General features: G+C 35.7%; 1 protein-coding gene across 2 annotated transcripts; it reads left to right on the top strand.

Annotated features, from left to right (window-relative positions):
- The first annotated feature begins 1,876 nt into the window (after window positions 1–1,876).
- LOC127454058 (E3 ubiquitin-protein ligase MYLIP-B-like) lies at window positions 1,877–13,027 on the top strand. 2 transcript variants are annotated; one of them, XM_051721001.1, is made up of 7 exons: window positions 1,880–2,088; window positions 2,662–2,852; window positions 4,878–5,066; window positions 6,887–7,084; window positions 7,169–7,333; window positions 9,597–10,020; window positions 11,178–13,027. In XM_051721001.1, exons 1-7 carry the CDS (start codon window positions 2,002–2,004, stop codon window positions 11,343–11,345), a joined length of 1,422 nt encoding a protein of 473 aa, XP_051576961.1. In that variant the 5' UTR covers window positions 1,880–2,001; the 3' UTR covers window positions 11,346–13,027. The 2 variants fall into 2 exon arrangements, with proteins under 2 accessions (XP_051576960.1, XP_051576961.1); XM_051721000.1 differs by having other exon boundaries at window positions 1,877–2,088; window positions 6,887–7,333.
- Window positions 13,028–17,518: the final 4,491 nt, after the last annotated feature.

The following is a 17,518-nucleotide window of genomic DNA, read 5'->3' as shown; positions in this document are numbered from 1 at the left end:
ATTCCTAGCAACGCCCTGTTGGATCACGAAGCGATTCTATTGGCTGAAAGTACTTTTACAATCTCATGCAATCGCTATATAATTCATATTGTCCCAACTATGTAAATATGACAAAGAAAAAGTTTCAAATTATGTCCCATATCATATTATTAAACCGAAGATATAAATGGTTCAATTAAACATTTATCTGTTATGTTTTCTCTAATTAGCTCACAATCAAACCGGTTAAACTATTAGCTTATGTTATTCCTTCACGTATTAGTTAAACTAGAAAGTTGTAACACTTTTTGCTGTAGCTATTGCACAAATACAGAGCAGAATAAACATGCCATTTTTTCACGCGAGATACCTTTATCTGTCAATTAACAAAATACATTCCAAAAACTGCATAATTTGTTCCTAATTTCTACAATTAGTGTTTGAAGACAAGGAGTGCTTTTGTTTCAACTGTCCCCATACCAGGAAGCCTACAGTTGTAACACTACCCCGGGACAGTTGTAATGTGCTAAACAAGGCATTATGCCTAACTTAAGTTAAATATACAGACCCATTTTATACTGTGATTGTTTTAAAATAGTTTTAATGCTTGCATATATCATTTCTAACGAGGTACCCTGTGACATGAACGCACATGCAAACCAACCAAAATGTTATTTTACAGTCATATTTTCGGACATAATCTACTTTACAAAATCATTTACACTGCATAATTCTATCTATCTATCTATCTATCTATCTATCTATCTATCTATCTATCTATCTATCTATCTATCTATCTATCTATCTGTCTGTCTGTCTGTCTGTCTGTCTGTCTGTCTGTCTGTCTAATTCATTAAGTTTTGCTTAATGAATTCATTTGTTTTGCTTACTTATCTAAGCTTTCTGACTGAATAAAAGCTAACAAAACTTTAGAAGGAGCATTGGCAACCATGTTTCTTATGAGACTGGGACAGTTTTAACACATTGCTACATATGTCCCCTGATAATCACCTTGCATTTTTGCCTGATTTTCTCCATGACCTTACATCCTAAGATGTCCCAAAACACTATAATGTACAAAAATGAAGGTAGACAACTCAGTAATTACAACAAGCAAAGTTTCTTCTCATGGTGATTCAAAAATAATGATTCATTCGAAATGGAAAAAATTCCCCCCAAAGCTGATGTTTTCTAATAATTTCTCATCAATGTGGACTATATTCTTCAAATTTTCCATACAAAGATAATTTTCACTTAAACTGAGAGTGAAAGTGATTGTCTGGGGGTTGTTTTACTGTAACTGAGTACAGGGAAGTTCGATTCATAGCGAATCGGTTCGTTCAGACGATTCGTTTGACCAGGTTCATTCGATGAACCTGGTCAAAAACAAATTAGCCGATTCGTTAGGTGATCAATGCTCAGTACCCCAGAAGTCCACGCACGAGATTTGACTTCTATTTTTCAATTATCAATATTTCAATATTTTACATTTATTTTTTCATTTATTTTATTTTTAAGAACAATTTTCTCGATTCTTTGCCCAGATTCGAGGTATTTTTGGTTGAACTATCATATATTTTACAGTCGCTAATAATGGTAAGAATTTCATATTTCTAAAATATTATAACCTTTTTTAAAAATTATTACAAAATTAAACACTTTATTTTATTATAAAAACCGCACGAGATTTCACGATCGCTATTTTACACAGATTGCGTCAAATGTTTGATTGTTTATGATTCCATGTCATTCACATCACTCATAACAAAGTTCGTGAAGTCGAGTGCTTCACAAACGCTTTGCGAATCGGTTCGACTGAATCATTAAAAATAACCGGTTCGAAAGAACAATTCGTTGGCGAATCGGAATCTCTTTCGGAGAGGCGGATCTTTGAGTTAGGGCTTCATAAACCTCCACTCACTAGTTTTTCTAATGGTGTTTTAGCCAGAGGAGTTACAGTGAGCTACACGTCCATCTCTCCTTTTTCCTGGACAGCGTGTGAAACAATAACCTGCATTTATCATGCTGTGCCACATAACTCGTCCGGACTCCGTGGTTGTGGAAGTTGAGGTGGACCTAAAAGCAAACGGAGAGGACATTCTCAATAAGGTGAGCAATGAGAATATAAGACTTTTGGTTTCCGATTTTTGCACTTAGTGCAAATAGCCCTAGCCTTTTTTTATTTTATTATTATTTTTATTTTTTTACTTTTTTACTTTTTTTTTAAATTATTATTATTATTATTATTATTATTATTACTGCATTTATACAGCATCATCATAATACAGCACAGATCACCATGACTATCTTGCCAAATTACTTTTGTCAGCAAAAGTTTGGCTGAATGAATGTTCATCTCTTGTTAAAAAAGGATGAACGAGAATTGGAAATAGCTGCAAGAAGAGCAAGCAGACGTGTAACAGTGAAAGAACGTAGCTACTGTATATAGCCTAACTTTCTTTTTTTATTTATAAATACTTATATACCACCAAATTTGCTCTGAAAAAGGGGTTCTGTTCTCTCATACCACACTTCCACTTGAACTCTTATGTAACACATCTTGTCTTTCGAATGGGGAGGGTTGGACAGAGCACAAGTCCCAGCATGGATGAGACCAGAGCACACATTATACATCCAAAAATATCAAATAAAAGTATTTATTATTATTATTATTATTATTAGGTATGCTGGAAGATGGGGATCATAGAGGTGGATTATTTTGGACTCCAGTTCACTGGTACTAAGGGAGAGGTTTTATGGCTGAATCTCAGAAACAGGATCTCTCAACAAGTAGACAGCGTGTCCCCCTGCAGACTGAGGCTGCGAGTGAAGTTCTTTGTTGAGCCTCATCTCATTCTGCAAGAGCAGACAAGGTAAACCTCCACTTCAGTGAATATGCTATTGGAAACTTTTTCCCCCCATTAGACACATTTCTTGTAATATGATATGTTATGTGTATGCAGAATCATTGAGGCTTCAAATATTTGTTCACTCTGGAGGACATGAGGCACAAGGATAATAGTTCTGTATTTTAAGTAGTTGTTTTTATTGGCACAAACAGGAAGCAGCTGCTTAAAGTCAAGTGACAGAGTGATTCATAGTGCCTCAGCAGTGCTGATTTGTTTTATTTTTTCACCTTTGACCAACTTCTTCATGCATCTTGCATATAATGTCACTCTTCTGACTCTCTAGCAAGGAGTTAACTGTGCTACATGTTTGTTCTTGAAAGTGGCACACAAAGTGGAGTGTTTTCTGTATCGTAGTGTACTGAGGTAAAATACTTTCTCTGGGAAATTTTAGGGACATGTGTGTTTCTGAATGCTCACATGCCATATGGATTATCTGCACACTTGGTACACTGTAAATGTTTAAAGTTACAGAAGAGTAGCACCTTCGTAAGATGCTCATACAATGGAAGTACAGTGTGTTCAAAACTAGAGGACTAATGGAAGTGTTTGGTCATGCCTGAAGAGTGCTGTTGGTTTGGAGGGTGGTGGTGGTTAGGAAATGCCAGTATACCATATTCTGAGTTGAACTGCTTTGTAATATGATTCTGCCTCTTACATAATCTTATACAATGGTCGGCAAAATCCAGATCCCTCTGGGACAGCCTTTGTTATTCTTTCTATAGTTTACATTCAAATTGTATTGTGCCAACAGATGGATTATCATTGTGGAGACTGTGGACTTTATGTTAAAACACTTAATGGCTTTTATCATATTGGTTATTTTATTTTGTAGTAATGCAACACAGATCATTGTACATTAGTTTGTCATCAACATTATTTTATAGTGTATTAATTTATCATACTGTTTCTTTCTTGTATTACTTGTACAAGTGATTAACTGTATGTAGAAGTATAGAAATATGTGCCAGAAGTCACAAGTATACTCATGTTACTGAAGTTCACTGGGTTTAGGTTACTGAGTAAAACTGGCTTCAAGCAGACTTTTTTGTATATACTTTATATATACAGTTTATATAAAGTAAATATATGTACAGTATATATGTACTCTATAGTTATTGTCATTGATTGACATCTTAATTACTTTTGCCTTTCTTTAAAAATGTTGTAATTACAGTTTTATAACTATTGTAAATTTTGTAGTTACATTAAATCATTATTATTATTATTATTATTATTATACAGCAGATCTATTATAATATTATTGTTACAATATAATATTGTAATGATTATATATTGAAATTTCTAAAATAATCCTCTCAGTAGCACCAGGGTCATGAGGGCATTAGTAGCAGGCCTAAAAATGCCTTTTCATGGGTGCCCTCTGTCCAGAATAGTGGAGTACCGATTATGTTTACATTTATGCATTTGGCAGATGCTTTTATCTAAAGTGATGTATAGTGCATTCAGGGTATACATTTTATCAGTTTGTGTGTTTCCTGGGAATTGAACCCATCATCTTAGCATTGCTAGCACCATGCCATACCAGCTGAGCTACAGGAACCCACATATACCAGAACACCAAGTCATAGGGAACTAAGCTTGAACTGATGATTCAGCACATTTCCGTTTAGTTTCAGTATGCCCAAGTGTTTAGGGTTGAAGCCAAGTTAATTCCTTTTGGTGTATTTTTCTGAATTTTTTCTATCAGGTCATTTTGTGTGTACATGCTATATGTATACATCATCCATTTGTCATAAAGAAACAATTTAGGGAAAAAATACACTGGATGTAGGCTATTTTAACTCTTTGTCAAGGAAATTAACAATATTAGACCATGGTCAGCGTGTTAAGTAATGAAAATATTTGGATGGTATAAAAGAGGCAACAATATGCTTCTTGTTTCTTATTGGATTGACTTTAATATTTAGTTGCTAAATATGGACCCGTGTCTGTTAACAACTTTTCCTTGTATTTTCTGTTTCTCTGCAGACATTTGTTTCTATTGCATTTGAAGAAGGAGCTTTTCAAAGGAAGTTTGCGATTGGACACAGAGAAGGCTATAGAGCTCTGTGCGTTATTGGCTCAGGCAGAGTTTGGAGATTACAACCATAACATGGCCAAGTACTGCTACTCCCAGATCTATCAAGGTCAAGAACCCAGCCATGAAACTATTAACAAGTAAGAACACTGGGAGTTTTTTGTAAATTTTCAGCAAAAATAACATGATTACAATTTTTCTCTCTGAATGCGGTAGAAAGGATCAACAAATGACATGGGCAGCGCTTTGTTTTAAAAAATGGTGGGGACAAATTTTTTGTGGGGGGGGGGGGGGGGGGGTGTCACGATGCAGAGAATGACAGAGGTTCAGGACCCAAGCGAAGAGTTGAAAAAGTGAATTTATTTATACACAAAATAAAGAAGAAATCCAACATAAACTCACACAAGGGGAAAAAACAAACATAAACACAAACATAAACTACCCATAGGGGAAAAAGGTAATCCAGGCTGGGGCAGAGGAAATGGGGAACAGGACCAACCAGACCGAAACAGGAATCAGGCAATGTACATAAACATGAACAAACTGGAACCGACCAACAGACCGACTGGAACATACAAGACGAATTGGCACTGGACAGCACACACAACGAGACTAAAATAGGGAGACAAATCAACAGGTTAACAAACAGGGCAGGTGAAATGGATAAACTAATAATGGGCAAACAAGGAGGTATGACACGCGGCGATAAAGAAACAAAACAAAGCCACGTGCACTCACCAGACAACAAAACACCCCAATGGCATGAGCGCACATCACCAAGACAATAAAGGCAATATACGCTCACGCCAACCGACAGAACATACGAGAGAATGCTTAGCAATGCCAAACAAAACGATGCCACGCACTCTCACGCTAAACAAAGCCTGAGCGTTCACCTCGCGATGCACGCAACAGGTGACAAAATAAGACAGGACACCTGTGCAAGAGTTCGGCCACACACACACCCAACACCTTAGACCGAAGTGACCGAACCTCAGCACAAGACACCAAGACAGACCGAAGAGCGCACGGCAGGAAAATCAACCGAAAATGTGCGCTCACACAAAGACAGACATGGGACGATGATGCCATGCTCCTGTCGCACAAAAACCCAGACTGACAGAGTGACAGGACCGTGACAGGGTGTCCATCATGAAGTGATGAAACACATGAATATTAATTAGGTGCAGATAAAGTCAAATGATCTTTTAATGTTTTGTCCTTGATGATCAATTCAAGTGCTCCAATAAATATTTTACATAATTAATTTGATAACTTGATCCATACATATAAAACTGTCAGTACTGGGGTTTGTTAGTCAGTGGATAAATAAATGGATCAGCTAAATCTTTAGCTAGAATGACTAAATGGTCTTATGGTAAAGTCTTTGCATCCAGTACAAGGAGTTCAGGGATTTAATTCTCCCTAATATATATATATGTATATATATCTATTGTATATATGATATATCATCAGCTACATACATACATATATTTGCCATTTGCTTTGCGATATAACTGGAATGGAGGTGTGGTGCAAGTAGCACGTGTCTGGATGCACGAGAGAAGATCGCCGTCTGCTGTCACTCAACGCCACTGATAACAGCTGCAGTGAGCACTCATCATAAAATTTGAAATAACAAACTCTCCAATGCTGTATTGCAGCTTATAACACACACGAATGAAATGGAAACTCCTGCTCAAGAACTGGAGATGTTTCTTCTGCTTTAGACACTTACCTGATGATAGCTATTTCAAAAAGGGTTGGGGACAAAATTGGCAAAGGCAAAAAGTGGTAGGGACATGTACCACCCGTAAATAACGCCTATGGCAAACTATACAAATAGTTTTAAACATGGAAATTCTGACCAAAAAATTCCTACTGACAATACAATACATTTTATTTTATTTGAGTGTTTGCTTTGTGAAACTTTCCTGGAACAGCTGTCTTGTTTTTTTAGTATTTGTTGGAGGCATAAAGAGTTGGAGGGTGTCAGTCAATCTTCAGCGGAATATCAAGCCCTGCAGCTAGTTTCCTCCCTCAACAACTATGGTGTAGATTGGCACTCTGCCCGTGACTCTGAGGGACAGGAGCTGCTCCTAGGGGTCGGACCAGAGGGCCTCTTTGTCAGCAAAACAGATTTCACTCCTCTTGAAAGGTTTAGACATGAAAACAATGATAAGATATCTCATAGGCTCATTATGAAATGCATGTTTCAATACTATTACATGATTTATTTCAGAATCATATATCCAGTCATTCAAATGGCCACTCAATCTGGAAAGAATGTATATGTGAGCATCACAAAGGACAGTGGGGACAGTGTGGTGCTCCTCTTTAAGTTCATCAGCCCCAGTGCTGCCAATGGACTGTATCGTGCTATCACAGAGATCCATGCCTTTTACAGGTGAATATTGCTACAGTTCTAAATTGTAAAGGGAAAGAGATGTCAAAAGTGATTTAGACAATTTAAGCTTTGGCTAACATTCAGCTATAGAGGTTACTGTAGTTTTGAACTAAAAATCATCTTCAGTCCTACGACCTTTCGAATTTCACCCTCTGACAACATCAAAGTCTTACATCAGTCCAGTGGTGCATGATTGTTTTTGACACATTGCCTAATTGCATAATTATCTTTAGGGAACACAAAATATGACAGATAGAATATAAGAGGGAAATGAATGTAGTTATGAATTCTGTAAGCCTTAATTGCACTGTAAAAAGTGGTGACCTATTTCTACCTGATCTAACCCTTAAAATGATTTTTGTTTGTGTAACCTAATGAATTCAGCTTGATTCAGTGATGTTAAATCATATTTTTGATATTAAAGGAATATTTGGGGTTCAATACAAGTTAAGCTCAATCGACTGCATTTGTGGCATAATGTTGATTTCAACAAAATAATTATTTTGACTCGTCCCTTCTTTTCTTCAAAAAATCGATGTTACAATGGAAGTGAATGATGGCAACTTTTGGAGGGTTTAGAGGCAGAAATGTGAAGCTTATAATTTTACAAAAGCACTTACATTAATTCTGTTAAAACTAATGTATTATTTGAGCTGCAAAATTATTTAAAACTATTTTTACAATCGTTTTAGGGTTCACCGAGTTATGTCGTCATAGTAACAAAGTTGTAAATTTGGATATAACTTTACGCAGAAAAGTTTAGCAAGTGATGTTATCACACTAAAATCATGTTAACATGCATGTTTTTTATGTCTTGTGGATATACTTTTAAAACAGTGAGAATTTTAATGTTTAATGATTGGCCCCATTCACTTCCATTGTAAGTGCCTCACTGTAAACTAGATTTTTGCTTTTTTAATGAAAAGGAGGGACAAGTCGAAATTAATTTCTGTGGTAATCAATATTATGTTACAAATGCTGTTGATTGAGCTTAACTTGTATTGAACCTGGAATATTCCTTTAATTAAATCATTGAATGTAAATTTTACCACATGATGCACAATTTTTTGGTAAGCATGTTTTTCTGTCTGGGTTAAAGGGTGTTAAAAATAGTACAGTGTCTGGCCTTGACCAACATTCAATTTAAAACCATTAAAAGTAAAGGTCTGCACATCTCCTTTGTAGTGCAGCATATTCATAATGCCAAAGTACTACATTAGTATGTATTCATATAGGCTGTGTTCTTATTGAGCAGAAGATTCCATGAATAATACAAAGGTTTTAATGAAAAATAATAATAATCAGAAAAATGTTCCCCTGTGCATAACTGTTTATGTATAAAAATGCTTAATGTGGTAACATCTAAATTACCTGGTTTTATTCAGGCCAAAAAGTATTATTTAATATGACTGAATCAACCTGACCACATTGGGTAACACCAACAGAAATCATGTTAAAGGGATAGTTCACCCAAAAATGAAAATTGTCTCATCATTTACTCACCCTCATGCCATCCCAGATGTCTATGACTTTCTTTCTTCTGCTGAACACAAAAAAATATATTTTTAGAAGAATATCTCAGCTTTGTAAGTCCATATAATGCAAGTGAGTGGTGGCCAGAACTTTGAAGCTCCAAAAAGCACATAAAAGCAGCATAAAAGTAATCCATAAGAGTCCAGTGGTTAAATCTATATCTTCAGAAGCGATATTATAGATGAGGGTGAGAAACAGATCAATATTTAAGTCCTTTTTTTTTTCTTTTTTTTTTACAATAAATTCTCCTCCCTGCCCAGTAGGTGGCGATATGCACAAAGAATACAAATCGCCAAAAACAAAAAAAGTAGTAAAAAAGGACTTAAATATTGATCTGTTTCTCACCCACACCTATCATATCACTTCTAAAGACATGGATTTAACCACTGAAGTCAGATTGAGTTCTTTTTTGCTGTATTTATGTCCGTTTTGGACCTTCAAAGTTTGGGCTACCATTTACTTGCATTGTATGGACCTACAGAGCTGAAATGTTCTTCTAAAAATCTTTGTTAGTGTTCTTCAGAAGATCGAAAGTCATACACATCTGGGATGATATGAGGATGAATAAATGATTAGAAAATGTTCATTTTTCAGTGAACTATTCCTTTATGGTAACAACTGCAAGTATCAACTTTTTAAAGTGTAAGTACTTTTACGTAAACATTTGAAAATGCCTGGTTCATGAATGAGCCTAAGTTTTATTAACACAATTATAATTTTAACTCTTCAGGTGTGACACTGTTATGAGCACAGTGAAGATGCAATACAGTCGGGACTTTAAGGGTCACCTGGCCTCCCTCTTCCTTAACGAGAGCATTGACCTTGGTAAACGTTACATGTTCGATATCCAGCGGACGTCCAAAGAAGTGTATGACCGTGCCCGGCGTGCCCTTTTCAAAGCAGGGATGACTGTACCTAAATGTGGGGCCCCAAGAGACAGCTGCAGTCCCTCGTCCTCTCCGCTGAGGCATGTGAAAGTTGCGAGGGAGGAGAGGACGTGCATGAGCTGCAGAGAAACTCACATTCTGAAGGAGAAGCTCCAAAGTCTACAAGAGGCCCTGACCTGCATTCTTTGCTGTGAAGAACAGATCAATGCTGCCTTCTGTCCTTGTGGCCACATGTTCTGCTGCTATAACTGTGCCAGCCAACTTCAGGTGACTATTGTAACATTACAACAAGATCAGTGCTGTTTAGAATTATTGACAATGTAGCAGTAGTAATAATAAACAATTAAAAAAAGTTTAACAGATACAAACAGAAATTGTGTCTCCTTGAAATGAAAGTGTGATTTGTCATGCTTAGAAATTGTCATCTGTACTAAATTACCAGTGAAGATAATAATTAAGAGAACATACAGGAAAAGGTTTATGTAACCTTTAGTTACCCTCCTAACATATTTCCCTACATGTAATGTCATCCATTAGTGTCTGTTCAGGCTGAAGAAATTCTCCATACGCAACAGTCCTATGACCTTTTGAATTGCTATGATATAATCAAAGTCTTCTATCAGTTCAATGGTGCATGACTGTACAGTTGAAATTGGCATATTGCCTAATTGCCTATTTATCTTCAGTGAACAAAAAAGATGAAAGATAGAAGATAAGATATATGTACGTTAAAGGAATATTCCGGTCCAATACAAGTTAAGCTCAATCAGCAGCGTTTGTGGCATAATGTTTATTACCACAAAAAATTATTTCGACTTGTCCCTCCTTTTCTTTAAAAAAGCAAAAAATGAGGTTACAATGAGGCATTTATGATGGAGGTGAATGGGACCAATTTTTGGAGGGTTTAAAGGCAGAAACGTGAAGCTAATAATTATATAAAAGCACTTACATTAATTCTTCTGTTAAAACTCATGTATTATTTGAGCTGTAAAGTTGTTTAAATTGTAATTTTTTGGTTTGTTGATATTACATCATCATGGCAACGAAGTTGTAAAATTGTCTATAACTTTACACAGAAAAGATTTTATCACATTATGCGATTTTATCACACTAAAATCATGTTAACACACATATTGTTTACGTCTTGTCGTCTTGTGGCTATATTTTTGAAACGGTAAGTATTTTTACCTTTACGGATTGCCACATTCACTTCCGTTGTAAATGCCTCACTGTAACCGCAATTTTTGCTTTTTTAAAGAAAAGGAGGGACAAGTCAAAATAAATGTTTGTGGTAATCAACATTATGCCACAAATTCTGTTGATTGAGCTTAACTTGTATTGAACCGTAATATTAATTTAAGAGGGCCATTCACACAAAAAGGTATGTAATGTTCGTTAACAATTTTTTATTTATTTTTTTACAGTGTTGCCCAGTTTGCCGCTCAGAGGTGGACCGTGTTCAGCTTGTTTATTTACCCACCTGTGCCAGTCTACTTGGCCTGGCAGAGGCAAAAACTCTCCCCTACAATATGCCCAGAGGGACTACCATCTCCAAGGACTGTGGCAATAAAGAAAAGATTTGCCAGATGTAGGATGGATAGTATCTTCACACCGCACATGGACTGGTACACTACTAGCCACATACTCCTTAGAAAGTAATTAAAAATTGTTATAATAAAATATTCTGTGGTTCTATGGAGTCAGCATAAAGAGATAGTAATTCACACAAAAATGACAATTTTGTCATTTAATCACCCACATGTTGTTCTTCCATGAAGCACAAAGGAAAATGTCAGGGACTGACAGCCTTAGTCCCCATTCACTTTCATTGTATGGTAAAAAGGTGCAATAAAAGGGAATGATGTGATTTTACAGTAAGGCTATCCGTAAGTACCTTGAGAAATAACAACTGAACTGTCAGTGCTGCAATATTCTCCAAACTACAGAAGTATAGACAATATATTTTTATTTATGTTTCTTGTTTATTCAAAGGCTAATCAAACTTTACAGAAGTAAATAAATATTTAAAACTGCAGGGAAAAAAACAGTATGCCAGCAAAGCCCTAATAGAGAGTGTATGGTGTTAGAATACAATGCAAAGAGGCAAATATTTGCAGGGTACACAAAATGTATTATATGATGCTTTAATGCTATTTAATACTGTAATACTGAGCTACAAAATATCATAATTACATAATGTGTAAGATCTTACTTTTTGGAGAAATGTCCTCTGGTCTGATGAAACAACAACGGAACTGTTTGGCCATAATAACCATCGTTATGTTTGGAGGAAAAAGGGCGAGGCTTTCAAGCTGAAGAACACCATCCCAACCGTGAAGTATGGGTGCTTTGCTGCAGGAGGGACTGGTGCAATTCACAAAATAGATGGCATCATGAGGAAGGAAAATGATGTGTATGTATTGAAGCAATATCTCAAAACATCAGCCAGGAAGTTAAAGCTCTGTCACAAATGGGTCTTCCAAATGGACAATGACCCCAAGCATACCTCCAAAGTTGTGGCAAAATGGCTTAAGGACAACAAAGTCAAGGTATTGGAGTGACCATCACAAAGCCCTGACCTCAATCTGATAGAAAATTTGTGTGCAGAACTGAAAAAGCATGTGCGAGCAAGGAGGCCTACTAACCTGACTCCGTTACACCAGTTCTGTCTGGAGGAATGGGCCAAAATTCCAGCAACTTATTGTGAGAAACTTGTGGAAGGCTACCCAAAACGTTTGACCCAAGTTAAACAATTTAAAGGCAATGCTACCAAATACTAACAAACTGTATGTAAACTTCTGACTCACTGGGAATGTGATGAAAGAAATAAAAGCTGAAATAAATCATTCTCTCTACTATTATTCTGACATTTCACATTCTTAAAATAAAGTAGTGATCCTAACTGACCTAAGACAGGGAATGTTTTCTATGATTAAATGTCAGGAATTGTGAAAAACTGAGTTTAAATGTATTTGGCTAAGGTGCATGTAAACTTCTGACTTCAACTGTAAGTTCTAGCAAACATTTATACGTTGTCCTGATTGTATTAGGATGCATTATGTGGTCATTCTGCACAAGTATGGTTAACACTGCACACCAAGAAGAATTTTTAAAAGGGATTTATCTAAGCGTGTATATGCATTTTTACCTTACAAACATTAGGTAAATTCCAAGAATTCCAATAACAAAAGGGCCAACTAACACAAATAAATGTATCCTCTTCTATACTGACACGCATTTAAGTTTTGTTTTTGGTATAAAATAAAGAGTTTATACACACATTTTAAAACCTGGCATTATTTCTTGTTCTGAAGATGGTCTTTGTAAAGCTTTGTTTATCTACACAGGCTGTTTGTTCTGTGGAATTAATTCTGGGGTGGATCTTTCCATTTAATCCATGGTGTGGATCTTTTAAATGCACTCTAATTCATACAAACTAACACTATACACACACACACCTTTTTTTCCTCAGGATCCAACCAGATTTAGCTGTACTATATTTTTAATTAAAGTGATAATTAACAAATTATTTGTAGATGGTTGAACAAGCAAACCTTAACATGACATAACACTACATGAGCTTCATGCAATATTGGTATGAAGCAAGCGGTCTTAAACATGTCTCTAGAACACTATATAAACCCTACAGTACAGTACAGACGTCTGTTGAAAGTAATATTGAAAATCACGTTTTGCACGTACAGTACAACTGTACTGGCACTGTACATATAACTGTACTGATATGTGTAGATAACTATACAGTGTCTGACGCCTTGATGGTAAAGGTTATACCTAATAAAATCTCTTCACATTGTTAGACAGACTTGACAGATAAGTTAGGAGACACAAGTTGATATCTCATTCCTGACAGTGCAATATTTCTTTACAGACTATGGATACTTAAATATAATTTTCCATTTGCTTTAATATGATTTTAAGGTCACATATGGATGCATATGCCTTGAATTATTCAATACCACACAGACAAGGTTGTACTTGACCCTGATAGGAACCCTCCTGAGACAATAACATTCTGATGACACATTTTTAAATCCCGTACTTGGGAAATCATGTACTTGGTGTGAGAAAGGATCCAAAAAGATTGACAGAGGACTCATTGTTAGATTACTCAGCATTTGACTGAAGGGGAATAACTCTCAATAAAACTACTGCCCATGTCACACTGATAGAAGTGCTGTGAGCACATATACAGTAGATAAGAACTCTCCCGAGACATTAACCTTCTGACAGACACGATGCCTTACATAAAACCCCAGCCAGCCCTCTGTTACATAATCATTGAACACACATTCTCAAAAGTAGTGTGGTGCCTGAGGCCTCAGTGTATAGCTTGACATGAAAATTCCTGTGGATGAGATGGGTTAAATTGAGCAAGATGAACTTTGGGCTGTATGCTGTATATAAGCCTACAATATATGAATGGTAGAAGTGCACCTTGTTCAAATATCGCAGCTAACAGGCACTCCCAATCTATCTCAACAATTACTAACTACAGTATATCCTTGTGTCTTTCTGTTCTTATTAAAATCTAATTTAATAACTTGTTAAAATCTAATTCACTATCAGTAAACAACAACACTACCTTTTAAAATCTAATCTAAATACTCTATTTGGTAAGTAAAATATTATCTATTAATGTATAGATTTTTAGTGCACCCCAAAAAATGAACAACATGATGGTGAGTAATGTTGGGCAAGGACTAAAAATGGTTCATGGAACGAAAACGAAAACCAAAAACAAACGACATTTTTTGCAGAATAATACCGAAAACAGGAACTAAGTCCCTTTCATTTGTTTCAGAGTGAAAATATTATTTATAAATGATTGTAACTGGTTAATAACCAGTTAATTTTATTCCGATAATTTTTACATGAAACCAAAGACAAAGACCAAAAAACAAAAAATAAAAAGTTGAGTTAACTTAAAAAAGTAAGTGAACCAGCTGCAAAGCATTTTTTTTTTTTTTTTTTAACTCAACTTCAGGCAAATTAGTTGTACCAACTTTACAATTCAAGTTGGATTGAAAGTTCCATGAACTCAATTCAAAAAGTTCAGTGAACTCAAAAACATCAATGATTATTAAGTTCAATAAACCTGCATTTGTAAGTACAGCTGTCCATAATATTCTTGAAAACATATTTAAACATATTCTTTATTAAGCAGACCTTCATTTCTACATAAGGGCAAGTGTCAGTCCCACCAAGAGACCAAATAGGTAGTCCAACTTAAAGGTGCACTCAATAACTTTTGTCTTTGTGTCATTTTGGACTTACACTGATACCTAGTGGCTTGGATGCAGCATCATTTAATCGTTTTTCAGTTTCAGATGCCTTTATAGAAATGTAGTGTCCACAGTCAGCCATGATTATTTTAATCAATGAGTGAAAGTGTCAAATAACAGGATGGTTACGGAGATTAAGCGAGTAGTATTCAGCTGGTCATGTGATGCTAACATAGCAGCCCCCATGTGCGGACCCTCTCCATGTAGAATAAAACAGCTTTATAAGGTTACTGATATGACTGGAATCTTCATTTTAATTTGAGTGGTCATGATTTCCTACATATATTATAAAATTGCAATTCATGTCTTTAGGAGCTAAACTTTTTTATTGAAGAAGAAATTACTGAGCACACCTTTAAAAAGTGGTGTAGGTAACAGGTACTTCAAACTTCCAGAAGTTAAGTCAACCTCATAACTGAAGAAATTTGATTAAAGTGAACACTAATCACCCTGATGGTGATTTCAAAGGAATTGTTCATCCAAAAATGAAAATGTGCTGATAATTTACCCTCAGGCCATCCAATATGTACAGTATATGACCTTCTTCTTCATCAGAACAGGATTTAAGATTTTTAGGAAAGTATCACAGGTTTTTAGCTTCATCCAATGCAAGTGAATGGACACCAATTTTTGATGGTCCAAAAAGCATATTTAGGCAGCATCAAAGTAATCCACACGACTCCAGTGGATTAAATAATGTCTTCTGAAGTGAATTGATACATTTGTGTGAAAACTAAACGCTAATTAAAACTTTATTAACTTTAAATCTGCGCTTCCACCAGCTCTCTGTTGCTGTTTGAATTGACGTAACTCTCGCATGAAGTATGGTCCTCTGTGGTAAATTCATTGTGGTGAGGCATTCAGTGTTTACAGGAAGTGATTTTTTTTAAGTTAATAAAATTTTAATTAGCGATTAGTTTTTCACTCAAACGTATCGATTCTCTTCAGAAGACATTACTTGATCGGCGAGAGTCGTGTGGATTACTTTGATGCTGACTAAGTGAGCTTTTTGGAGCAAAATTCTGCCATTTTGAATTTTCGGGAAAATTAACTTTTTCGAACTCCTCCAAGGCCGTATGTCCGATTCGAATGAAATTTGGTATGCATCATCTATGGAACCTCCTGACAAAATAATTTTATTTCGTCAAAGCGTTACGAAGATATAAGCCAACGAACTGGTCAGGCGTTGTCCATGTAATCGAAATTGACCTATATCTACCAAACTAAAAGTCCAAATGTAGCGAAACTTGCTACACATAGACAACATTCTGAGGCTGCACGCCAAGTCATGTCAAATTCCGCCTATAGGGGGCGCTACAACTGAACAAACTTTCATAACTTGACAGCTGTATGATTAATCATGTTGAAAATTGGTATGCATCTTCTATGGCCCAAAGGCTAACATATTACTCAAATATTATTTGGAAAAATCAACAAACATGGCCGCCAGCAGCCAATCAAATTTCAGCAGCTAATAACATCAAATCTGAATGGCTGGCCATTACGAAACTTGAGATATTCATACACAGTGTCAAAATGAGGCTGTGTACCAAGTTTTGTGAGAATCGGCCACAAGGTGGTGCTATAACAAAAACATTTACGTTTTTGCTAATTACTCAGCATCCGAGCACATTAAAATCAAAATGCTTTTTAACTCTAAATCCTTGCGTCAAGTCCTACAAAATGTATATCTCAGTTTTATTTCATTTTATAAAATGTTTCTGCCATTCTAATTTACTGAAAACCCTACTTTTCCAAACTCCTCCTAGGGCGTTAATCAGATCTTCACCAAACTTGGCCCAGGTCAGCGCTAGACCATGCAGGCAAAAAGTTATCAAAATATTTTTGATCCATTAAATCGTCTAGAAGATACAATCCGATATATTTGACTAGTGTGGCCCATTATGACTAATATTCCTGTATCTTGTGTGCACAAATACCAAACTTCACAAAACTGTGTAAATATGGAAAACAGCAAATTTTAAATAATCAGCCATTTTAACTGACCAATGAAAGCTGTAATACTATGTTTTTTCCACCAGAGGGAGCCACAGGATAAGAAATCCTTTTAAGTCGAAGGCTTTCATGAGTGTATGAATACATATACATTTATTTGAAGAAACGTGGTACACTGACAATGTCTTCTGACTTTTATACTATTAGTTTGCAAATAAATCTGTGATTTCCAAAATGATTATAGATAATCAAATGTCACCTTAATTTTTACATATCCTAAAAATATTGAAAACATATTTGTCAAGTTGCCAGACATGATTAACTGTCACATTGTTTTAGGGTATGTTTACATATGTCTGGAATTATATTATGTGTTTATTTTTCCATTATCCCCGTTTTTGTCTCGTGTCATTTCTATATGGCTGCGTCTGAAAACTGTAAAATGCTGCCTTAAAACCAGCCCAGAAATGGCCCATAGGCATACTATGGCAAGGCTCTTGCCCATG

The sequence above is a fragment of the Myxocyprinus asiaticus genome, chromosome 16, assembly GCF_019703515.2.
Source record: "Myxocyprinus asiaticus isolate MX2 ecotype Aquarium Trade chromosome 16, UBuf_Myxa_2, whole genome shotgun sequence".
NCBI lineage: Eukaryota > Metazoa > Chordata > Actinopteri > Cypriniformes > Catostomidae > Myxocyprinus > Myxocyprinus asiaticus.
Note: the sequence above shows the minus strand (reverse complement) of the source record. Positions and strands in the feature narration are given on the sequence as shown.